The sequence below is a fragment of the Myodes glareolus genome, chromosome 14 (genome assembly GCF_982192425.1).
Source record: "Myodes glareolus chromosome 14, mMyoGla1.1, whole genome shotgun sequence".
Lineage (NCBI taxonomy): Eukaryota > Metazoa > Chordata > Mammalia > Rodentia > Cricetidae > Myodes > Myodes glareolus.
The window spans coordinates 52,182,196-52,208,260 of record NC_142039.1 but is presented as its reverse complement, the minus strand read 5'-3'; the positions used below and the strand labels follow the sequence as shown (position 1 = coordinate 52,208,260).

At 43.1% G+C, this 26,065-nt stretch overlaps 1 protein-coding gene across 3 annotated transcripts in view; it reads right to left on the bottom strand.

The window, feature by feature from the left end:
- Cdyl (chromodomain Y like) overlaps nucleotides 1–26,065 on the bottom strand; it is a 221,924-nt gene that overhangs the window by 129,666 nt on the left and 66,193 nt on the right. Inside the window, exon 1 of one of the 3 annotated variants that reach the window (XM_085699379.2) lies at nucleotides 9,850–10,285. The exons of 1 other annotated variant lie outside the window; for it this stretch is intronic. In XM_085699379.2, the coding sequence (XP_085555505.1) occupies nucleotides 9,850–9,873 (24 nt within the window). In that variant the 5' untranslated portion in view covers nucleotides 9,874–10,285. Of the gene's footprint in view, nucleotides 1–9,849; nucleotides 10,286–26,065 lie in introns of those variants that run through there. One more of the 3 variants, XM_085699380.2, reaches the window with a different exon arrangement.

Here is a 26,065-nt window from a genome sequence, read left to right as displayed (position 1 = left end):
CACCAACCACAAATAACCAGACCTTTAATAAGACAGTAATTCTTCAGGCTTTACTGGGCTTGCAGGAAGCAAGAAAAACCTCAGGCACACCTCCAATTCCAATTCCGGAGAATGAGTAAATCGTAAAAATAGATCAACACCGTGGCAGCTAATAGTGATCCAAACTGACAGAAATCAACAAGAAGACACCTGAGTGAGGGAGTTTATAAACTAGGTTAGCTCTAGAAGAGGACGGCACTATCCCTTGAGCTGAAAGTCTGAATGAACAAAAAGGAGAAAGCCAACTGGGCACCAGTACTTATAACTCTCTAGTCTTGTTTACAGACACAATGTGACAGTTGTCTCACTCCTGAGTGACTCCTGCTGCCACGTCTACCATCCCACCACTATGATAAACCAAATCCCTTAATAGATAGACTGCGAGCCAAAGTAATGCCTTCTATAAATTACCTCTGCCAGGCATTTATGACAGCAAGGAGTAAATAGCTAGGGCAACACCAAAGACAAAAGGCAAGGGGGGGATGAAGGGGCACAGTGACAATAACATGGTCATCCAGAATATTCAGAAGTAGAAACAGTCAAAATACGAAACGGGCGAATTAAAACTTTTCCATTCAAAACCTTTTCATCCAAAAAAAAAAAATCTTAACACTGAGTACACACGTATAGAAAATGAGTAGATAAAACTCAGACACTTGTTGATATAAATCTTAATTTAAAACAATTATTTGGTATACATATAATTTAACCATTCATTAAAGATGAGAGCAAATTTAGCACTCTTTTTTACATAAAGAATAACACAGAATCCTCGATGTTTGTCAGAGTTAAACGATCATTTTGATGGTTTAACTATCAATGCTGAGCATGCCACTTCACCTAAATGCATACAGCACAAGACGAAAGACGAGTGTTTACAGCTATTTAGCAAAGTATTGGAAGTTCTGTCCTAAACTCAAGCAGAATTTAGCATTTTAATGAAACTCAAGTCAACTTAAAACAATTTCAAAATCAAATATTCTAACACATACAATCCAAAGACATACTAATCTGGAATTCACATGATAAAGAATGGGGACAGACAACTATTAAGTCTTCTTTTTCCATAATTAAACCATTATGCTTCTAAGAGAGCAGGAAACTTGTACGGAGACTTCAAAGACTGCAAGGCTAATGTCACTGCACTCCATGACAGAAAGGTCTTAGACGGGAACCAGTGCTTCAGGCAGCCATCGGCAGCGGCGGGTGGCGGCAAAGTGAACTGCTGTGTATTAGCGCTGCAGCTCCAGCGAAGTCACCAGAGCAACACGGGGTGCGCTGCCAGCAACACGGGGTGCGCTGCCAGCAACACCTTGGGTGCATATGCGTTTGCTTTTGATTTCTGCATTCAGAAGTCTTTTACTGTTGTCCAATGTTTCATAATACGCCGCATTCAGTCAGGTGACCCACTGAACTGGAATTATCAAATTAAACTCAGTTCAAACCAAAGACATACAAGGTTATCTCACAAAAAAGAGAAAACAAACAGGAACAACTTTCATATGTAAATAGAAAAAGGAGGTTAAAAAGAAACAAAATCAAGGAGATGGAAATGAGAGACTAATCAATAGAGATGCGAAGATGACAAAATAGGTAACTATGTGGAATCCCAGGAGAGTGGAAGAGTGTCCTGGTGCACCCCAGCGCTGAGGAGATTGAGGGCAAAGGATGCCAGTCCAGAGAAACAAAGGAAGAGGAAGAGTGGATGTGGATCTAGAGAAGAAACAATATTTGCAGACAGAATACCCTGATAAGGCACAAACTCGCAAAAGCAGTGTAACATATAAAAGGTCATACAGCATACACGGGAGTAGAACTCCAAAACAGCAAAGTCAAAGGAATGATCTCCAAGGTAACCATAAAGAAACCGGTTTCCTATAATGGAGCCAGTCGCAAACAAGCTCCTCAAGAATGCTGAGAAAGCAGACGATGGAATCGCAGTTTGAAAATGCTGCAAGAAACAACCAATTTTAAAATAAGGAGAAAAGGAGCCAATGAGCTGGTTTTCTTTTAAATCACCACCTCTCACCCCACCCAGGGTTCAGGGACGAGAGCATGACCAAAGAGAGGCTGAAAATTATCAGGAGAACCAAACTCAAACAGCATCCTCTGGCCATGACAGGACAATGTCCTCAACCCACAGAGCTGTGCCTACACAGGACCTGCGCAAGAACATGCCTACCAACCTTCTAGCAGGGAGTGGCCAGGGGATCAAGAGGCTCCGCCCACAACTGAGGAGCAATTGACAGTTGATGACTTCTGCAGGTGGGATGGCTGTGGTTTTTTTAGGGTGTGGTCCCTGACAAGTCAACTATGCTCCCATGAGTGGCCCTACACTCATGAGTATGTGTGTGTCTGTGTGTGTCTGTATGCCCACATATACATATGTGTATATATATATATATATATATATATATATATATGGGCAGTAAAATTGGACTTAGTGGGTTATTTAAAATAAAAGAGGAATGGGTAAGAAAGTAGGGAGTGAATCTAGAAGGAGTTGGGGGAGGAAGGGGGTAAATGATTTCAAAATACATTGCATGAAATTCTTAAAGAATTAATAAAATACTATGCTAAAATGTGTATGTTATATTAGCTGAGAATAACCTGCTATTCCTATAGTATATTTTCTGTAAACCCAATGGTGACCACAAAGCAAAGCATGCAAAAGTAGCATTAGGAGGAAGACATAAGTCCTAGTTTGCTCTGATAAACACCAGTACCAGAAGCAACTTAAGGACTAGCTTTCCTTAAGGACTAGCTTTCACAATACCAGAAGAGCCCTGTAGGCTTCCAAAGGAGGGAAACAACTAATAGTCCCATCCTATGCCATCTATGAACCACAGCAACAATCAGCATGGCACAATAACCCTATCTGGGCAGCAGAGGCGTGCATTCCTTGGTGATAACCAACAGTTCTCTATTTGGACTTAAAACCCACTCAACAAAAGGAAACTCATGCCTGGTATTGGAAACCTAGCCAACTACCCAGAGCTAGTTAAGTCATAGATCGTAGAGGAGAACCTATAACCACCACTTAACTAAAGCAGCACAATCCCTAACCACATTCTAAGTATTTCACTCCTCATCAGGGAAACTTCTCTTTGCAACAGTCAGAGACGTTACAGAAACCACAACCAATCAAAACGCAGAGTTGTGGAGCCCAGTCCCAAGAGACACATTTCCAAAATGACTACCGGACCAAGGCTCAGGAATCACGGCAGAAGCAGGGAGTGAGGGTGTGGTAAGAGCCAGAGGTTCAGGGAGTGTGCTCTGAGAGGTGTCTTCTAGAAACGTCAGAAGCTACACTCATAAAGTCTCATCCACAGGACTGTCTAAACATGACCTGAACAGGACAACAGTGACATGGGAGCCAGGGAAAGCTCGCCAGGCATCAACCATACACAAAAAACTACAAAGAACTAGGGCAAGCAGAGGAGAGAAATAGCCGTCCCCAGGGAGGGGCACAACTGCTTATCTGGTTAGCAACGGTCAGCCCTGAAAACATACATAGAAGTGACAGTGTGAAGACTAAACAGGTTATATTTTTGTATTTAGGAATATATATGTATATACTATCAATTATAAAAAAGGAAGTCATGGATTTGAAAAAGAGCAAGAAGGAGTATATGAGAGGGTTTAGAGGGAGGAAAGAGAAATGGGAAATGAAGTGATTATATTAATCTCAGAAATTAAAAGAAATTTTAAAATATTTTACATAATTAAAAAAAACACCTTAGGCTAGGCAGCAGTGGTACATGCCTTTAAATCCCAGCACTTGGAAGGCAGAGGCAGAGAAAGGCAGATCTCTATGAGTTTGCAGCCAGCCTGGCGGTGATGTACAGAGCGGGTTCCAGGACAGGCTCCAAAGCTACAGAGAAACCCTGTCTTGAAAAAACAAAAACCAAACCTTAGAAAGGGAAAGATTTATTTCACCTTCCAGCACACAGCCCATCATAAAGGGAAGTCAGGGCAGCAACCTGGAGGCTGGAAATGAAGCAGAGACCATGGAGTAAGGTTGCTTACTGGCTTGCTCCCTGTGGCTTGCTCAATCTACTTTACTACCCAGGACCAGATGCAGAACTGCTCCCAGTGGGCTGGTGGGCCCTCCCACATTAATCATTGCTAAAAAAATGCTCTGCAGACTTCCTACGGACAATATGATGGAAGCATTTACTCAACTGAGATTCCTTCTCCCACAAAAAATTTAGCTTCTAGCTTGTGTCAAGCTGACCAAAAATTAAACAGGTCAATACAAAAGCTAGAGCAGAGACAAGTGAAATTTAGAAAGTGGGAGGGGTTATATGGAGAGGTTTTTAAAAAAGAAAAAAATAAAAGAAAAAGCAAGAAACCAAATAAAATCAACAAATCTTTAGTTGAACCAGAAGAAAAAAATGTTTTAAGAAAAACAGCAGAAATACAAGGCTCATGAGAATTATGAACAAGTGTTTGCTAATCAAGTTGATAACCCAAAAGAAAACATTTGAAGGCTCCTACACAATCAAGACTGAATGATATAAAGACAAAATCTGAACAAACCAGTAATGAGCAAAGTGCATAATAAAATGTCTCCCATGAAAGCAAAAACTGACAGCTTCACTACTGAAAAGCACGCTGGGCAGTGGTTATACACCTTTAATCCCAGCATTCAGGAGGCAGAGGCAGGCAGATCTCTGTGAGTTCAAGGCCAGCCTGGTATAGAGAACAAATTCCAGGACAGGCTCCAAAGCTACAGAGAAACCCTGTCTCCAGAAACAAGAAGAAAACAAGCAAAAGCACAACTAAAGAATGCTATCAGCTCACACCCCGAATGAATGAATACAATGTAACAATCCTCAACAAAATTCAACAGCACGTAAAAAACAAAAACTAGTGGAGGGGGGGGGCACGCCTTTAATCCCAGAGCAGAGGATCTTGTGTGTGATAGACAGGTGTAACATTGAGCTATACCTCCTATCCTGATATTGCTAAGTTCGTTCCTAAGTCTTTCACTTTCTTTTGCTACAGCTGTGAGTTATAAATGTGATGACTTCCTTGATTTTTTTTTTCAGATACTTTGCTGTTAGTGTAGAAACAGTGCTGACTTTTATATGTTGGTTTTGTATTCCATGAGAGGTTTTTGGTGAGATCAATGGGGTTTTCTATATATGAAATGTTATTGTATGCACACAGGGATAGCTGATTTTCCTTTTAACGGTCTCTCTGCTCTGCCTAGGACATTCAGTATGTTGAATAGATGGGATGAGAGTATCCTGTCTTGCTCCAGATCTTAGAGGAAAACTAACTTTTACCTGTCCAGTACAATGCTATCCTGTCCATGGTGTTGTCATCAATACCCTTTTATTGGGATCACTGCCTTGTTTGTGAGGGTCTTTATCCTGGAGAAATGTTGAGTTTTATCAAATGCTTTTTAGCATCTGTTGAAATGATCATATGATTTCTATTCTCTATTCTGTTAATGTGAGGTATTTGTGTTGTTCAACCGTCCTTGCATCCTAGCGTGAATCACAGTTTATTCTGGTGGGTTAGTTTTTCTCCTTTTTTTGATTTGTCGAGACAGCGTTTCTTTGTGTTACAGTCCTAGCTGGGAACTAGCTCTTGTAGACCATGCTGGCCTTGAACTCACAGAGATTCTGCCTACCTCTGCAGACACACACGCACACGCATGCACACACGCACGCTGGCACACACAAATAGTTGACTTGAAAACAGTGGTGAAAGACACAAACAAATGTAAAGATATACTATGTTCATGGATTAGAATCAACAATACTGTTAAAATGTCCATAATACAAAGAGTGATCTGAAGATCAATGTGACTGTCATCAAAATACCAATGACATTCTTCAGAATAAAGTCTAAAATCCATACACAAAAATAAAAGGTTTCTGAACAGATAGATAAAGCAATTCTGAGAAACAGCAAAAAACTTAGAGGCATCACACTGACTTCAAAATACACCACCAAGTTATCATAAATAGAAGTGCACATGAATAGTGATGGCACACACCTTTAATCCCAGCACTTGGAGTGAGAGCCAGGCAGACCCGAGTTCCAAGTCAGCCTGGTCTACAGAGGGAGTTTCAAGACAGCCAGGATTACACAGAGATATGTTATCTCGTTATCTTGAATAAAACCAAAAAGACAAACAAATGGCCAATGGGTACATCAAAAATATTCCACATCAATAATAAAAAAATGTGAAGTGAACTCAATCAGGACCAGAAAAATGACTCAGTGGGCAAATACGCTACCACAAAAACATGGTGATATGAATTCAATCCCTGTAAGGAAGAGGATCAACGTTGCAAAGTTGTCCTCTGACCGCCATACACACATATGTATCATACATAGAATAATAAAGTCTTCTACACCCAAATACCTTCTGTTAGAAACCTTGTGAAAAACACAAACGATAACCACTAGTGAGGGCAGAGAGAAAAAGCAAATTCTGCACACTGGTGGTGGGAATGTGAATTAGTACAAGCACTGGAATAAACCTATACAGGGTCCTCAAAATGAGAATGAGATCTTCCAGAGTCTTCTGTACATTAAAGCAGAAGGAACACACTCAAGTATTCTGTATAGCAATGGTGACTGTGGTACTTTGTTCAAAATGTACTGTTTCCATCACAGATACTAGGTGAGACACTGTGTGTCAACTAGCCACACTTAAGGGACTGTACAACACACACATACTTCAACACAATAGGCTGTGCATCATAGAAATATGCAACTGTGTAACAATTTTTAAAATGAAATTTTAAAGTCTTCAAAACAAAAGTTGCTTGACCTTTGTGAAACCTCTGTTCTTTTTAATGCTTAGTCAAAAAGATGCTTCGGGCCAGCAAGATGGCTCAGTGGGAAAAGGTGTATCTGAGTTTGATGTCAGGAACCTGGAAGGAAAACTCCACAGTTGTTTTCTAACTTCTGCACATGCACCATAAGGGGCGCATGTATGCCGTGCACACACAAACATGCTTTCACTCAGCCCTAGCTGCAGGAGATTCAGAGAGAAAGTCTATTCTATCCTTCAACTAGCAGAAGCTCTTTGGATTCTGGGAGACTAAATGTGCTACCCTCTTGCAGATTATTCCTTTGTTTTTCATTCGCAAAACATAAACCCAAGAGTCACTTAATTATACTAAGGACCTACTACTGCATACAAGGTTCCATGTTAAGTGTTAGAGACATAAATGAAAAAAATCTCGAGCTCAGTGAACGGTTAGACAACTCACTACAGCCATGAAGCTCTAAGAGCTTCCCCCGCCCCCCCTTATCAAGGCAGGCACTTAAGGGCAAGACTTTTCAGCACTCTGTATCTGTAGAGCCTCAGGCCAAAAGCAGAACATTTCAAATTAGGGACAACCAGAAAAAAACAGGACAAAACTATTATCCCTTGACCTGGCCTCTGAAGCACATGGTGTCCTGCCCAGCCAGCCAGACCATAGCGCTCCTCTACAGCTGGACATCACTCCGGCCACGACACAATAATGCCTCCCTCCGTGAGCAAACTCTGCATCTTTTTAGGCAAAAATGGGACTTGGACATTTTAGATCAGTTACAGGACAGTTCTGAGTACCCCTCTGTACATGCTTGCTGTAGGTGTGTACTCGGTTTTCTCACATAAACCCTCACAGCTGTACAAGGGAAGCATTGATCCCAACGTCACAGATGAGGAAACAGTTTTCAAGGTTAATTTACTCAACATGACAGCTGGAACTCAGTAACAAGCTATTTGACTCCATATTAAGACTCTCGGCCACTATGCAAAACTTTCAAATATCAATGTTCTTTCCCTTTTCTTTTTCTTTAAATGTACTTATTTTACGTGTGAGCACCAAGTGACACTCTCCCGCAGACAACACTGACCACACTCTGGTATTGAGGTTTGGTAGCATGAGTCTTCACCTGCTGAACCCCCCTCACGGACTGACTTAAGCAGCCCAGACTGTCCTGATCCTCCTCCCGCCTCAGCCTCCTGCGTCCTGAGATTAGAGGTGCACTGCTTCAAACATCAACTTCTCATTGTAATACAGCCACAATGTTTCCACCAACCAAAGAAGTTAGAAGAAAAGCTAAAGGATACTAACGGGACACACCTACATTGGCTTTCACCACTTCAAATCATATGGATGTTACCTTTTCCCTCACAACAAACTAACAAAAAAAAACTCCGACTCAAAATTCCGGTAGCACAGTGAACTCATCCATCCCCCTTCTGAGAGCACGGCCCATCACATACCTCCAGCTCTAACACAGACATCAAAACCACCCTGAATGGCCACAAGCCTTAGTATAAAATGCTATTTATAAACGATGTGTGTCAGAAAAATGGTGAGTACAAAACAGGAAGCTATAGGAGAAACACAGAAAGTAACTTTACTAACTCATAAGGCAACAGTGACCAGCATGTCATCTTCTTTACTGGAGAAGGATACAACTTATGTATAATGTGAACCTCTTGCCCAAACACCAACGGGGCTGATATTTAGAACCCCCCTCCAAACACTCAACAGTGAACAAACAGACTAAGACACGAAAGCAATGATCTAATGTAGAAAGGAAACCCCCACCTCGCTCACACTCAGTACTTTCCACGACTCGGCCAGTAAGACATCTTGCCTACCCCTTCTCACCTCTACTGTGCGGGTTCCCACTAAGACATGTCCATTCCTGGAAACAAAGCTTCTTGGGAACGGGGAGTTCTCTCTTTATATCCCCCAGTGACCTAAGAGCATCTTGAATACACTAGGGCACTGCTAATGTGTAAAACGGTTGAAAGGGGAAGGCGATCTTCAATGATAGGTACATACTGAAGAAGCACAAACCGAGGGCAGGCAACAATCTTCCCCTTAGGTCCACAGAAGGTAGCCTCCTTCTAAGGACTTTTGTAAACATTTGTTTTGTAAAAGCAACACAACCAACAAAACTTGCTACAAGGCTCTCATTGTTGTCAACAAAGCTTCAGTCCACGCCAAAAGCAGTAATACACACAGAAGGAGGCACACCTTGGAAGGCTCACATAAGGCTGCAGTTACAGACGCTTATTTCAACCTCTAAACACCCAAGTTCCAAAGGCATCATAAAGGTTGAGTTTGGATAGAATCCGGAAAGTTTTAAGTCTCTTAAAAAGATGTATTTATAAATATGTGAAATCAGAGAACCACTTAGTCCAAAGGCACAGCCAGCCTTTACCCTTCTGTACTCCCAGGAAGTATACTTTGAAATACGTCAAGAAGTTACGTGGAGACATTCAGAATTCGTCCAAGATCCAGACCGATAACTCTCAAACTTGAAGTTAAAGCTGGCAGACCCATCACCCCATAACTCATCCTCTCGACTCTTAAGTGCCCTCTCCTACTCCCAAGGCTGCGACGACAGCGTATCGGCGTTTAAGTTCAATTTCCTGGCTCCGGCCACAATGTTAACCTAATTAAAGCATGTGGTCAACGTTCAGCATTTTCGGTGCGATATTTTGCATCCTTCTGGCTAGTACCCGAGTGGAGACAGCCGCACGGGCCCCCCGCGAGGCGACTCCCTGTCCACCAGGCTCTAGCAAACGGGCAGGAAAAGCACCCCCGCGCCGCCCACGGACCCTACCGCGCGCAGGCACGGGCTCCCCTCGCCAGCAGCACTTTGGGCTGAGTCTGAGCAAGTCGCTCGTGTCAGCGCCACTTCCCCCCGGCCCGGCAACTCCGGCGCCCCCGCCCGCCGCTCGCTCGGGGGGCTGGCGCACGCTTCCCGTCCAGCAAGCGGGGCATCGAGGCCCTTGGGTCGGGGGCGCCGCCGGGGGGAGGGGAGTACCTCGTACAGCTCCTCGGAGGCCATGGTGGGCGGCGCAGGGGCGCGGCGGGGTCGGGGCGCGGCACCCGGCGGCAGACACTTTGTTCCAGTTGGGTCCCTGCGTGGCCTGCGCTTCCTGCTCCGCGGCCGGCGCCGGGCGCAGTGCACGGACCAGCTTCGCTCTCCGGGCGGCCGGTGCGGGCCGGCAGCAGCGGGGTTGTGCGCAGGAGCAGCTGCGCAACGCGCCCTGGGCGCCCGCGCTCAGTGCCCGGCGGGCTGGCTGAGGCTCAGGCGCGGGCTCATCGCGCCCGCAAGGGGCCGGACGGGATGGGGAGGGCGCGGCGGCGGTGCGGGAGGTGCGGCGGGATCCGCGGCTCCCGGTCTCCGGTGTAGTGCAAAAAGCTTCCTACTTGCGACCGAAAAACCTGCCCCGGCTACTGAGCATGCCCAGTGCTGCCGCCCGGCCCGGCAGAGCAGTACTCCCGCGCTCCGGGTTTTCGGGCCGCCCTCGCGGGAGGGGCGGGAGGCGGCGGGGCGGGGCGGCCGAGGGGAGCACGGACTCCGTTCCGGGCCTGGGCGCGGGCGGCTGGCTGCAGGGAGCAAGCCGGCAGGAAGGGGAGGAGTCGGGTGGGGTGGGCGGGGCCGTGAAGGGTAGTAGGCGGGGCCAGCGGTTGTGGGCGGGGCTCCGAGTTGCCCAAGTCCCGCTCCCCGGGGTCGGCTTGGCCACGGCACCGCCCACCGGCCCTGCCTGGACGTGGGCGCTAGTTGCCCGGCAGAGGGCGGAACCGGGCGGCGCATGAGGGTCGTGGAGGAGGGTTACTGTGCCGACTAGGGCAGGTAACCAAACCCAAAGTTAAGCCAGAAAGGACCTGGCGGGCCGGTGGGCTCGCGTCTAGAGTCGCGACCCGACGGCGGTGGCCGTGCTGTTAGCGCCTGGGACCGGGAGAGCGCAGTGGCTGCCTCCGTGCGCCCGCAGCGGGCGCCGGCCGGGACAGCGCCAGCAAGCTAGGGGCCAGCGGTGTGGCCAGGTGGAATCTCCCGCCCTGCCACGTGCCCGCCGCCCCCGCGGTCGCAGCCAAGACCCGGAGTCGGGACTACGCGCCCCGCCGCGTGTCGCCAGCTGGGCCTCCTGCCGGGGTGGGATCTGGGCGCGGGGGAGGGCGGCGCGAGGGCGCGGCCGTCTAGCTCTGCCCGCAGCTTCCCCACGCCAGGCCTCGGGTTCCTCCTGAAGTGTCCACCTCCCCTTAAGGGGAGCAGAGAGGAGTGTTCCGAATGTAGACTTCGGGAGGTCTGCGTTTTAAAGGACCGAAGCTGTCAATGGTGACGCGTCTTGTGGGGACCGGCTAGACAACACTCCCTCTCAGTCTGCTGCATTGGGCTGGCTTTTCTTCGTGTTATAGGTGAGATGGGTAGAGTGAGCCCAGCCTGCATGGCTCATCTCCCGGGAAACTGGACGTTTCTCTGTCGTTGGAGAAAGAGACTACCGGACCAGCTTCCCCAAACAGCTAACAACACAATGGGACGTCCCCTCGGGGCACTACCGATACTTTCTCCCTCAGAGTCTACTGGACGTCAGCGTCACTTCTCTCTGCTCCCAATGTCTCCTCTCCCGTGCTACCAGCCTTCAAAGCTCCATCCTAACAGATCTCCCAGGCTTTGGGCTCATCATACCAATGTCTTCCTAAAACCCAACTGGTCTGTGTACTACAACAACCTTCTAACAGCCACAGACGTCGAGAAGTTCCCTGCCTTCCCCATATCCAGGTTTTAAAAAAAACAGTACGCCAGCTCCTTGAATACCTAGCATTACAATCCCCGGGTCTTCGAGAGGGTTCTTGTGCTTGTGACCTCCATGCCTGCAAAGCCCTCTTAGACTCTTAGCGCCATCACATCGAAAGCCTGGTCTTCCGGACTTCTCTCCGGGGACTCCAAAAGCACTCAGTGCCTGCTCCATGGCAGCGCTACCTCAGTATAGTTTAGTGTTTACCCACTCATCTTCAAATTTGAATTTCCTGCCCCAGACACTACCCTGTACATATGAAATAAGCTGAAACTCAATGAGCAGGAATTCCGGTGGCCAAAGAAAGCATAATCAAATTCTTAAACAGAGCCACACATTAAGGAGTCTTACTCGTCAACTATTTAAGCCGCCCCAAGCCCCGCCTTTCCCAGGTGGCTCAGCCAATGCTGTCCCACCTCCAAACAGGCCTCCTCACTACGCGGTTTCTTTGTTTGCTACGCTGGAGTCACTTCAGGTCCTACTAATTCATCAACTCCTCGAAGCTAAGAATTAGGACTTTCTACAAGGGCGTTTCAAAGCCGTTGGCTTCCTAACACCATGTCAAGAGCTCTAGTGATGACCAAACGCCATTCAAGCAAATTGAGAAAAACAAAAACAACAAAAAAGGGATCCTAGGTAGACAATGATCAGATTAACATCTCACATTCAAATCCATGTACAAGAGTGGACACCAAAATCGGTATAAGCATTTCTACTCCCGCTACGTTCACACTAATCACTGCTACTTTCGGGACAGAATGTACTGATTTTTAAGGTATATTATCTCTAAGAGCCCTCAGTCCTACTACCCCTGTTGCCCCAAAAGGAGAGAAGACGGTGGAGATAGAAACAGCAACCATAATCAGACGCTGTGCTAGTACACAGAAAATAATCCTTCCTTCCACGTGGTGGAAAAGGCTGGGGATTGAGAGGGGTAGGGGTGGTGTAGGGGTGGGATGGGGGGGATAAAAGCCTTAGTAGAGTCACCCAGAAAAGTTCACGTTTGACAACATCGAAGATCTAAATTACAACTTGCCACAATTAGCCCCCTATGTTGAAGGTGTAACCCCTGGTAGACTCCGCCAAAGCAGGAGCAAACCATCCTTCCGAAACTCAGCGCCAATTCTCCTCCAATGAGCTGGCTTCCACAGCAGGAGACCTGTACTCAGGTTCTCAGCTAGTGATCGAAAATCGGACCACATTTTCAGCTGTCCATTTACCCCCTCTTCCCTGACCTCCTAGCTTCCCTTCATCTAAAACAACCACTGGATTACTAAATGTTGTTTTACATATATATATATATATATTTTACATCATCAGATGAACAATTAATTACCTTTCAAATGCTGCTTTCCACCCTCACTTTTTAATATAAACATTTGTCAGTGCTTATAACAAAAGTAAATATGCTCAAGATCACTTTGTGGCTTTGAATTTATACCACCTCTATGAAATAATGCAGTTTCCAACCAGAGTTACCAAGACCACGTGTGTGGGTGTGGAAGTACTTTTTCAATTAAGAAATCAATTTCCCAAACGCTTCAGGAAGACTGTACCAAAAATACACACCACACACAGTGGTATCTTCCAGGGTGCACAGTACACAGTAGACGTGTGCACACAGCACAAATCTTAAAGTTATGGAAGCGGTCAACACGAGACAATGGACACACATGATTACAACACACATCTGAAACAATAAGCTTCAGCTCCTACCTGACTTGAAGCAGTGGAGGAGATTCCCACAGTTCATTTTACTCCTTCTCCGGAAACACACAAGCCAATACTACTCAAGAACAACTCTTCGGATCAGGCATCGTGGCAATTTTCCACCTCTGGAGAACAATGGCTGAAGACAAAATTCGACGTCTCCTCTTTCTCCCTTCCTTCGCCCTCAACAGCCAACGCAGCCAACTGCTGGTCCTATTCTCCCAATAATCTGCATTCCATCTACATCTGAATCCCAAGGCATTCTGGAGGAGATGGGGGATGGGACTTTAAAGACAAAAGAAGCCAAAATCAAGCACCGAACGTTTTCTGAGCCAAAGGCTCAGGACCGGTAGCTGGGAAAGGCTGCAGATCAAGATTGCCTACGGCAATTCTGTACCCCAAAAGTATACTCCATCTTGGCTACTGCCTCTAAAGCTCAGAATTTAATTATGGATTTTATGAAGAAGGGACCTAGAGTTGGTTTGTTTAAACATAATGAGGCTAAAAGGAAATGAAATACCATTCTTGCTATAAGTTATCCATTCCACAAAACTAAGTGGAATTCCCATCTCTATCACCTGCAGGCAAAGAGGCAAAGCTCCAAACTAACAAGAAAACCAGGGCAAGAGAAACGAGAAGTCGGGTGCTGGATTATCTGCGCTTGGAGTCAACCATTACTTCCTGAAAGTTTACATTGTATATACTAATGCCTCTTTCAAGCCAACCAGTCTCTGATTTCTGGTTTCAGCCCCATTTCCTTCCCTGGCTGAGCAGTCAATCTCCCATTTTCACGTCAGCCTCCCTTGCCTCTCTAGTCAGGACATCATCTCTAGTTGACTTCTCTCCCAAACCACCATGCTACTGCTTCCTGTCCAAGCACCATTGTTTATTTTTTTAAGCTCTAGAGAGGTCAGCTCTGAGTTTTCTTTGCATTTGATTTCACCAATTTCCCTTTCAAACCGAGAAACCACCTCTGTTCAGCTGGGGAATTTGCAATTAAGGGTTTCCTTCCTTCCTTCCTTCCTTCCTTCCTTCCTTCCTTCCTTCCTTCCTTCCTTCCTTCCTTCCTTCCTTCCTTCCTTCCTTTCCTCCCTCCCTCCCTCCCTCCCTCCCTCCCTCCCTTCTTTCCTTCCTCCCTTTCTTTCCTTTTTTGTTGTGGTACTAGGGATTGAAACACTCTAGGCAAGCACTGGACAACTAAGCTACACCCCCATTAAAGATCATTTTCTTTTTCAACTAATATGGTGCTTTTGACACTGCTTTTCCCTGTTTTTTTGGGGGGGGGGGGAAGGTGGTATTTCAAGACAGGGTTTCTCTTTGTAGCCTTGTCCTGGAAGTCACTCTGTAGACCAAGCTGGACTCAAATTTACAGAGACCCTCCTCCCTCTGCCTCCCAAATGCTGAGATTAAAGATGTGCCAGCACCAGTTTACTGCTTTCTTCTTTTTTTATTTAGCTTATGGTGAGTCACCAAAATAACCTTTATATTTTATTAAATTATTCTAATCAAACAGGAGCAAGGGAAGTTTTGGGGGTTTTGTTGTTGTTGTTGTTGTTGTTTAGTTAATAGCAGTATATAGTATCCCACCTTCTGAAAAAAGAAAAAAACCAAAAATGAGGGTGGGGTGGGAGAGTGTGTGGAGGGAATGGGAGGGGAGGGAGTGGGAATTTGGATTGGTATTTTTTAAAGTAATAAAATACAATAAAATAAAAATAAAAAAGACCAAAAATTAGAGCAAGCAGACAGCCACAGGTAGCTCTGTGCATCTTTGGTTGACTTTAGACCAAAGATAACTCATTTTAGATCCTTGAAAAAGCAGCAAGTAACTTTCCCTTGAGTAACTGGGATAATTAATTACATTTATCACTCAACTGATACCACCCAGCAGTCTTTAACCCTCAGAGCGGAGATGCCAGAGGACATTTTAGCTAATAAGGAGATTAAGAACACCAAGGTGGCCAAAAGCAACTGGAACCCAGACTTAGCCCAGGACCTGGGCAAGAATCAAGTGAGAATGAATCTAATGAAAAGAGCAAGTGAGTTGAGAGTAAAGCTGGGGCCAGACAGGAGTATGAAGACACAAAGTGGTACTTTGTTTCGTATCACTTTTATTCTCAAAGTATGTCCCCAGACCACCAGCACCAGCAGCAACAACAGAAGCACCATTGAACTTGTTAGAAGTATACATTCTCTGGACTGGAGCTTTAGTTCCATAGTAACTTGCCTAGTAAGTGCAGGGCCATGGGTTCAATTCCTTGATCCTCTTACTGAGAGAAAAGTATAAATGCATTTACCCAGCAATCTGTTCAGCTTGGAAAGCCCATTGAATGATTGAATGCCTGCTAATGTGTGAGAAGCAATGGTTTAGGCCAATGTAAAATATATGTGTATATTTAAAACCAAGCTACAGTCTTCAAGTCATTAGTGAATCATTAAGTCATTTCAGATCTTGAGTAGCATCTTCTAAATGGCAGAATGGAAAGCACAGACTGGAATACACCTGGAAAACAAACCAACTGCATCTTTCACTTTCCCAAGAGCCACCACTGTGTAATAAAATTCTGTTCCTATAATATACATATATATTTATTCATGCTATATAAATACCAATGTACATGTGTATTCACGTGTACTAAATCATTGTGTGTGTGTGCTTTGTTTGGTTTCATTTTTGGTTTTGAGACAGGAACTCACTAGGTAGACCTGTCCGGCTTCAGATTGATAGAGATCTGCCTGCCTCTGCTTTCTGAGTGCTGGAATAAACAGTGAGAGCCACAACACCTAGCTACAAAAACACATTTTTACATTTTGAGCTATGTCAAAATTTTTGAAAAATAATATTCGAAAAGATCAGTAACATAAAATTAGGTGATCAATTATGTATGAATTGTATTGTTGAAGTGCTTTTAAAATCATCCCACACACACACACCTTAGGAATTTATTAGAGGGGGCGTGTACAGGCCTGGGGTGTGCAGAGAGAGCAAAAATAATTTTCTTAAATGATGGAATGAGTAAGGTGTTTTGTCTGCATAGTGGTACATGCTTTTAACCCTAGCACTCAGACACCAAAGGCAAGTAGATCTCTGTGAGTTCAAGGTCAGCCTGCTCTACATAGAACCAGGGATGTATAGTGAAACCCTGTCTCAATACATTGATTTCTTTATTTGTTATGCATGTGAGCATGGGGTATATGTGTGGGCATACATGCCAGAGCACACATGTGGAAATCAGAGGACAACTTTGTGGAGTCAGTTCCTCCTTCTACCTTTACATAGGTTCCAAAAGCAGAATTCAGGTCATTAGGCTTGAGTGGCAAGTGCCTTTACTCATTGTACCATCTCACAACCACCTTCCCGCCCTGCGTTTATTAAGTTACATTCTTTCTTCTTTTTACTCATAACATGCATTTACTTATTGTGTGTATGTGTCCACTCATACTTCAGGGCATGCATGGAGGTCAGAGGGAGGGCAGTATGTGGGAATTGGTTCTCTCCTTCTACCACGTGGGATGCGGGAACCAAACCCAGGCTATCAGACTCAACAGTCCTAAATGATCTTTTTTTTTCTGATTTTTTTTAAAAAAATGAACAGATTAGTTTCCATTCTGAATTATCCCATGCCCTATCATACCTCATTGAGCTAATGAGCATGTATTACATGTAGAATATAACGAGTACATCCATATGGGTGAACATGCGCGTATGTGCACGTACACTAGAAGCTGACATCAGTATCTTCAATCAGGTTCCACCTTATTTGTTTGTTTGTTTGCTTGTTTGCTTATTCAAGGCAGGCTCTCTTCCCAAACCTGGAGTTCGTTCATTTAGCTAGGCTGACTATCCAGTGAGCTTTCAGGGTATCCTCCTATATCCCCTCCCCATCACTGCCCTCCCAAGCACTGGGGTTACAGATGTGCATGCCACATCTGGCTCTTTACATTGGTTCTGGGGATCTAAACTCAGATCCTCATGTTTTGCTTGTGAGTGTTTTTACCATCTGAGCCATTTCCCCAGCCCCAAATTTGCTAGAATCTAGCAAATTAAAGCAAATGGATAAAATTTGATTTGGTCAATAGAAATACTTTGAGAGAGAGAGAGAGAGAGAGAGAGAGAGAGAGAGAGAGAGAGAGAGAGAGAGAGAGGAAACGAACACAAGCAAAAGCCCTTGCCCTGTATCGAGAACTATTCCAAAATCCTTACAAATATTAAGCTCTTTAATTCAACAAACACCTAATAAAATTATAGCTAACATTTACAGAGATCTCTAAGCAAGCACATTCATCCACCAGGCACCTTTAGGGACACATACTGCTATTGCCTATATGTCAGCTAGTGGACAAAGTTCAGTCCATGCTCGGGTCCAGGCAGGCTGAAGGCCTGAAAGCTGAATCACTAAGTCATTCACTCATTCAATGAAAGTTTATTGACCTTTCCTGAGCAGGCCTCTTGCTAATCAAAATTAATTAGACATACATGTGCATGGGCAACACACACACACACACACACACACACACACACACACACACAAAATTCTTCCTGCTCCTGGCAGCTAATAATTTATTAGGATAAACAGACACTAAGCTGTTAGGAAAAGAACACTCTCAGGTACCAATCAGGAAAAATAGCAGGAAGCTGGAAGCCTGAGCCACCTAAGATGACCGAGTTCTGTCACTTCCTAGAGAAAAGAGCTCCTCGCCCTGGAGCATGCAGCACTACCTGGGAGCCACGGAGAAGGACAACTGCATCCATAACTCATTTGTCACCTCAACCCGACATCCCTGGAGAAAGAAACACATTTACTTCTGTACACTTGTTTGATAGTGTTCTTCAAGCTTTAAATACTGGGGCTGGTAAAATATGGCTGAGTGGATAAAGAATTTGCTGCTTAAAAGGGCTGGAGAGATGGCTCAGTGGTTAAGAGCACTGTCTGCTCTTCCAAAGGTCCTGAGTTCAATTCCCGGCAACCACATGGTGGCTCACAACCATCAGTAATGAGGTCTGGTGCCCTCTTCTGGCCTGCAGACATACACACAGACAGAATATTGTATACATAATAAATAAATAAATATTAAAAACCCAATAAAATGATTTTTAAAAAAAAGAATTTGCTGCTCGAGCCTGATGTGAGTTCAGTCCCTAAAACCCATGGTGGAAGAGAATGGAGTGCAAGCTGTCTTTTGCCCTGCACGTGTGCGCTGTAGTGTGTGCACACTTGCACTCATAGGACATGCACACACATGGGCACACACACATACACACAATACATAAAATAAAAAGAAAAGGAAATGAAATACTGGACGTTCAACAAGATATAAAGAGCACAATGTGTGTGACCAGCTCCCTACTTAAGAGGAATAATATTCTATACTCAAGCCAGAACTTGGAAGACATTTAAATAACTCGTGGAAAGTAGGAAACAGCCCATATTGTATTCAGCATTTAGGGGATGTTAGTTGCTTACATTTTTCATAAACTTTGGGATTTTCTTTTTCTTTTTTTTTTTTTTTTTTAGTAATTTTGTTTTGTTTTTTTGAGATAGAATCTCTCTCCATAGCTCTGACTGACCTGAAACTCACTATAAAGACCAGGCTGGCCTCAGACTCATGGATCTGTCTGTCTTTGCCTCCCTAGTGCTGGGATTAAAGGTGTGTGTCACCACTGCCCAGCAAACCTTTTCTTATTTAACATATTTAGAAAACTTGTGCATTTAACACAGAGTCCCCACATGCTCTGTACCCAAGCTCCTCCATGATTGTTGTCTTCTGCTAGTCTGTGTATTTATCACAATTAATGAAGAAAGACTGATACTTTTTTGTGTATATGATGATAGGGATTCAGCTGAATGCTACACGCCTGCTAGGTGCACACTCTGGCCCATCATATTAATAAAATATCTGTGTTTTATTCAGAAACCCTTAGTGTCTGCTTTGTTTTTTGATTTTTGTTTGGGCTTCTTTGGGGGGGGGTGGTTATGGTTTCTTTGTTTCTTTTAGGGTTTTGGGTGGTTTTTTGTTTTGTTTTTTGTTTGTTTTGGTTTGATTTCTTGGGGGACATTCGTTGGGAGACAGGATTTCCTCTGTGTAACAGTCCTGGCTGTCCTAGAACTTGCTGTGTGGCCCAGGCGAGCCTTGAACTCACAGAGATCTGCCTGCCTCTACCTCCCAAGTGCTAGAATTAAAAGTGTGCGCCACCACCACCTGGCTGGTGCCGGCATGCCAGGTGGGTATCGCCTGCTTTCTTTGGCTGATCTTGCCTGTGACAATTTCTTCTATTTAATTCCTTTCTATTTAATGACCTTGACAGTTTTGAGCATGTTGCTCGTTTGCTTCAGGAGACCATTTGCAGAATGTCCTAAGCTAGAATGTGTCTGATGGTGACTTCATTAGACTAGGGTTTGTGTTTGGGAAGAGTGACCACGGGGATCAAGTACCATTCTTATCACATCTCCTCCTACTTGGGACACATACAGCCAACACTGCTCGTTGATGTTGATCCTCACTTGACCACAGTGCTTGTCAGGTTACTTATCCCGTCTTGCCCTCCTTTCTCTGTTCTTTGCTCTTCTCTTTGGAAGGGAACCAATAAATGCGGCCCTTTGTGGGGAGCAGGGTATTTAGGAAAGTGTTTAGAATTCATGTGAATAAGAATTTTCCTCTCCTCCTCCACTTATTAATACATTAATCATTAATTTCCATCAGTCCAGCCTCTGGGATGTTGGTTGTTTACTTTGGACAGTAGTCCACACTGCTTTATCTTTGGACGGCGGAGGGGTTTTCTGGTGGCTCTTTTGACTCACTCATCAGCACAGGGCGTGTGTGAGTTCCAAACATTTCCATTCTTTCTGGAACTGTAAGATGTTCCAAGATCGTCTTGAATATTTTCCTAGAGTCAAACATTTCCACAAGGCACTCTGACCCTTTCCACTAGAGAAGCATTCTAGGAGGCGCTATCTGAGTGCTGAGTGCGCACAACTGCTAGTGGGGCTTTTGAGGGCTTCCATTAGGTCATACCTGCTAAACTGGCAAGCTTAAAAGCTAGAATAACAAATTCAGAGGGCAATAGAGATGGTTCAAGGTTCAGAGACGGCCCAGTGTAAAGACCTAGATGTGAAACGTGACTCCTCTGAGGATCTAAAGAAGCTGGAATACAGAGACCAGGAATAGAGACCTAAGATGGAATCAAGAGGCAGATGAACCTAGTGGTCATATGCTATATGCTAGTGGTCATAGCAATGTCCTGGTCTCTTAAACAATAATCTGCTAAGTATTACTTTTTTAAAAAATTTGTTTGTATGTATGTTGTGCGCATATATTTGTGTGTATATGCCATTCATGTGTGGGTTCCCATGGAGAACAGAAGAGGGTGTTGGATCCCTTAAAGCTGGAGTTATAGACGGTTGTGAGCTGCCCTATGTGGGTGCAGGAAACTGAACTATGGTCTTCTTGAAGAGCAGCAAGTGCTTTTAACTGTAGAGTCATTGTTCTAACCCACTGATCCACATTGTTAAAAAGTTTGACTTTTACAGGGTATGGAGACTCATGTTTGTAATGCCAGCAAATAGGAGGGGGGAGATGGGAAAAAAAATGCAATTTAGTCATCCTCGGCGATGTATTGAGTTTGAAGTTAGCCTCTGTGACACCCTGTGTCTACAAACAGGCTGGGTTAAGACAAATAAACTGTTGTCTATGAGTTCAAGGCCAGCTTGGTCTAGGCAGATTTCCAGACCAACCCAGTAAGACCACCACCCAAACAAATGAAAGCTTGAATCTAAGATATAGTATCAGCCTATAGACCCATAAATAACTTAGTGGATAAACAATTGTGACATATATACATCATGGAATTTTATTGATAAAAAACAAAATTGGCTAGACATGGTGGCATGAGCCTTTAATCCCAGTTATGGCAGGAAGACTTCCGTGAGCTCAAGGCCATCCTGGGCTACAGAATGCTACTGCTCTAGCAGAGGATCCAAGTCTTAGCACCACCTCAGGCAGCTCCTAACTCTGTAAGTCCAGTTCCAGGGGTCTGACACTCTCTTCTGAACCTGTGCTCACATGGATACATCCCTCCACACACTCATATATACCTAATTAAAAATAAAATGATTCTATTTAAAAAACAAAAGAGTCATGTCATTTGCAGGAAAATGGATGGAACTGAAGATCATCATGTTAAGTGAACTAAGACAGAAAAGAAAGACAAGGACTACACAAGTTGTCTCCAATACAGACTCTAGCTAATATGTGACGTGGAAGAGAAAGAGGGACTGCTTGAAGGGAGGGAGGGACTGGTGGGGAAGTGGACAATAAGAGTGGGTAGCAGGATGAATATGCATATGTGAAGATGATATAATAAACCCATTCTGTATGCTAATATTGAAAAATTCAAGTAAATAAAAAATGAAAAATAAAATATGAAAAATATCAAAAATGGTCCTATGAAGAGTAGGCAATTGGGACAAAGTAGTTTATTTTGATTATTTTACTAATTTGATGTGTTATACTTGTTTTAGTGTGTGTGGGAATTGGGGTGAGAGGGTTAAGAGATTATGATTGTCTATTTGAAATATCTAATTATTTCAAGATATATTTCTGATGCCTCTCATTTGCTGATGCCGACAGTAACCAAGCATCACATCTGGCCCTAAGAAACAAATTGTGTAGCTATTCTAATATCTTATAAACTAGACGTCACACTAAAATTAGTCAAAAGAGATGGAGAAGGACTTTATATATTCATTACAGGTAAAATCCATCAAGATGAAGTCTCAATTATGAACATCTATGTGCCAAATACAAGGATACCCACATTTGTAAAAGAAACATTACTAAAGTTTAAATCACACATCAAACACCACACACTAGTAGTGGAAGACTTTAACACCTCACTTTCACCAATGGACATGTCAGTCAGACAGAAACTAACAATGAAATAAGGGAACTAACATGTTATGACTCAAATGAATTTAACAGATATCTATAGACCTTCCACCCAAACATGAAAGAATATACCTTCTTCTCAGTACCTCATGGAACCTTCTCTAAAATTGATCACATACTCAATAACAAAGCAAACCAACACAGAAACAAAAAAATTAGAGTAATCCTCTGTATCTTATCAGATCACCATGGCATAAAGTTAGAATTGAACAACACTAATTGTAGAAAGCCTACAAACCCATGGAAATTTAACAGTGCTCAATTGAATTATCATTGGGTCAAGGAAAAAAGAAATGAAAGACTTCCAAGAATACAAAGAAAATGAAAGCACAACATACCCAAACTTATGAGACACTTTGAAAGTAATAAAACAAGTATTGGCACGAAAACAGACACGTGGACCATCGGAATTGAATTGAAACTCTGATATTAACCCATACATATGAACAACTGATTTTTCACAAAGCCGCCAAAATTATACAATGGGAAAAAGAAAGCCTCTTCAACAAATGGTGCTGGCATAACTGGATGTCAACATATGGGAGAATGGAACTAGATCTATATATTTTCCCATGCACAAAACTCAAGTCCACATGAATTAAAGACATCAACATAAATCTAGTTACTATGAATCTGATAGAAGAGAAAATGGAAATTAGCCTTGAATACATGGAAACAGTAGAGTACATTCTAAAACAAAACAAAACAAAACAAAACAAAAAAACCTACTAGAGCACAGACATGGAAAGCAACAATTAATAAATGGGGCCTCCTAAGACTGAAAAACTTCTGTAAGGCAAAGAACATAGTAAACAAGACAAAATGGCACCCTATAGGATGGGAAAACATCTTCACCAGCTCACATCTGACAGAGGGCTGATCTCCAATATTTAAAAAACTCAAGAAACTAGACATCAAAATACCAAATAATTCAATTAAAAAATGGGGTACAGATCTAAACAGAGAATTCTCAACAAAAGAGTCTCAAATAGCCAAGAGATTCCTAAATATTCTTAGTCATCAGGGAAATGCAAGTCAAAATGACTCTGAGATTCCCTCTTATACTTGTTAGAATGGCTAAGATCAAAACACTGATGACAGCTTTATTCTGGAGAGGATGTGGAGTAAGGGGAACACTGCTCCACTGCTGGTGGGATTGCAAACTTGTTCAGCCACTTTGGAAATAAGTACAGCGATTTCTCAGAAAACTGTGAATCAATCTACCTCAAGACTCAGCAATACTATTCCTGGGCATATACCCATAGGAAGCACAATCATATCACAAAGACATTGGCTCAACTACATTCATAGCAGCATTATTGATAATATTCAGAACCTGGAAACAACCTAGATGCCATCAACTAAAGAATAGTTAAAGAGAATATGGTACATTTACACAATGGAGTATTACACAGTGGTAAAAAAAAAAAGACATCATGAAATTTGTAGGCAAATAAATGGAGCTAAAAAAATCCATCCTAAGTGAGGTAACCCAGACCCAGAAAGACAAACACAAGCTGTAATCTAAACCCAGAGAAGCTCGGTAAAAAGGAGGATCCTAGGAGAGACACACATGGAGGGTCCCAGGAAAGGGAATTAGTTAAGATCTCCTGGGTAAACTGGGAAGGGTAACTAAAGGGAGGGGATGACTGAGTTGAGCAATGAATGAGATATCTTGATAGAGTGAACCATTATGGGGTTAGGGAGAAAGAAGCCAGGTGCTAGGAAAATTCTCAGGAATCCACAAAGATGATCCCAGCTAAGACTCCTAGCAATAGTGAGGAGAGTGCCTAAACTAACCTTCCCTTATAATCCAATTAGTAACTACCCTAATTGTCATTACAGAACCTCCATCCAGTAGCTGATGAAAGCAGATGTAGTGATCCACAGCCAAACACTGAACTGAGATCCTGGAGCTTAGTTTAAGAGAGGGAGGAGGGATCATGTGAGCAAGGGGGAGTCAAAATAATGATTTGGAAAACCACAGAGACAGCTGACCTGAGCTAGTGGGAGCTCACAGACTCTGGACTGTCAGCTGGGGTCCTGCATGGTACTGATCTAAGCCCTCTGAAGGAGGGTTACAGTTATGTGGTTTGATCTGTTGGGAGAGGGCGTGGCAATAAGACCAGGACTCATCCTGGCTGCTTTCCTTATGGTGGGATACCTTGCTCAGCCCTGATACAGGAGTGAGGGGCTTGGTCCTGCCTCAATTTGGTAGACCAGACTTTATTGATTTCCCAAGGGAGGCCTTACTTCCTCTGAGGAGTGGATGGGATGGGGTGGAGGGAGATGTGAGGACTGGAGAAGGGGAGGGAGGTGAAACTGGGACCCAATTGTAAAATTAAAAATTTTTTAAATAAAAAGATTTTCTTTATTTTAAAAAATATTTTATTTAAAAATAAATTTATTTTTCATAATTTTATATAAAATAATTTATTTATATAAAAATATTTTATTATTAATGTAATTTCAATTGATATTCATATATTCCATTTTGACTGAAAGTATGTCTGTGTACCATCTGCATGCAGTGCCTGAAGAGACCAGAGAAGGGTATCAGATCCACTGAAACTGGAATTACAGACAATTGTGAGCCATTATGTGTGCTTGGAATTGAATTTGGAACTGCTAAAAGAATAGCCAGTGCTCTTAACTACTGCTCTCCAGACCTGCAATACTCAAATTATTTAAGACTCAAATTTTCCGTTTATTCCTGTGTTGAATCCATTTTCTGTAAAATTTCAAGTTCAGTAAATCCATTTTCTGTAAAATTTCAAGTTCAGTAACAAGAATTCTCACCGAAATCTAGTACTGTAGGATCTGTTGTAATGTCTCGTTCTAATTTATTATTTTCTTTTAATGTGCATTAGTGTCAAACCTGACTGTCTGTATGTGCACCACACTCATTCTTTATGCCCAAGCTGGCCAGAAGTGGGATTAGATCCTTTAGAACTGACATTATAGATGGTTGTTCCCTATCTGTCTGTCTGCCTACCTGCCTGCCTGCCTGTCTGTCTAGGTAGATATGTATACAACTTCGCTATTTATGTTGTTAAAGTCTTTCAATACTGGGACAATTATATTAAAACTTGCCATTATGTTTGTGAATTTGTCTGTCTTTGGTTCAGTTTTTGCTTTATATATTTATTTAAGCTATGTTGTTTGGCACACTCATTTACAATTGTCATATTTGACTGGCAAAGGAAGGTTTTCTTTTTTAGTGTAACAACACCAATAAGGCTTTTGACTTTAAGTCTAAATTTTGAAATCAAGATACTTACAACCAGAGCCAGTGAGACAGCTTAGTGAGTAAAAGCACATGCCTTCAATCCTAACAACCTGAATTTAATTCCCAGGATCAGTGTGCTGTAAGAAGAAAACCAGCTCCTGCAAATTGTTCTCTGACCACCGCATATGTCCCATGTCACATGCATACACACATACACACACACAAATAAAGTACCTTGAAAATATGAAGGTGTTGGATATGGTGGTAGCAATGGTGGATCTCTGTGAATTCAAGGCCAGCCCAATCTAGCAAGTTCCAGACCCATCAGGGATACATAATAAGACCTCTCAAAAAATAAAACAAAAACAAAAAACAAAAAACCCAAACCAAACAAAACTAAAAATCAATAAATAATAGAATAAAATTAAAATTGTGAAAAATATCAACAACTAAATTTCTTTTGATTTGTGTTTATATGGTAAAAATGTCTCCATCTTTGCATTCTTCGTCTTCTAGATCCTGATATTTTATATATGTTCCTTACCTCTGAGCATTTCATTTTTTAATTCACCTTG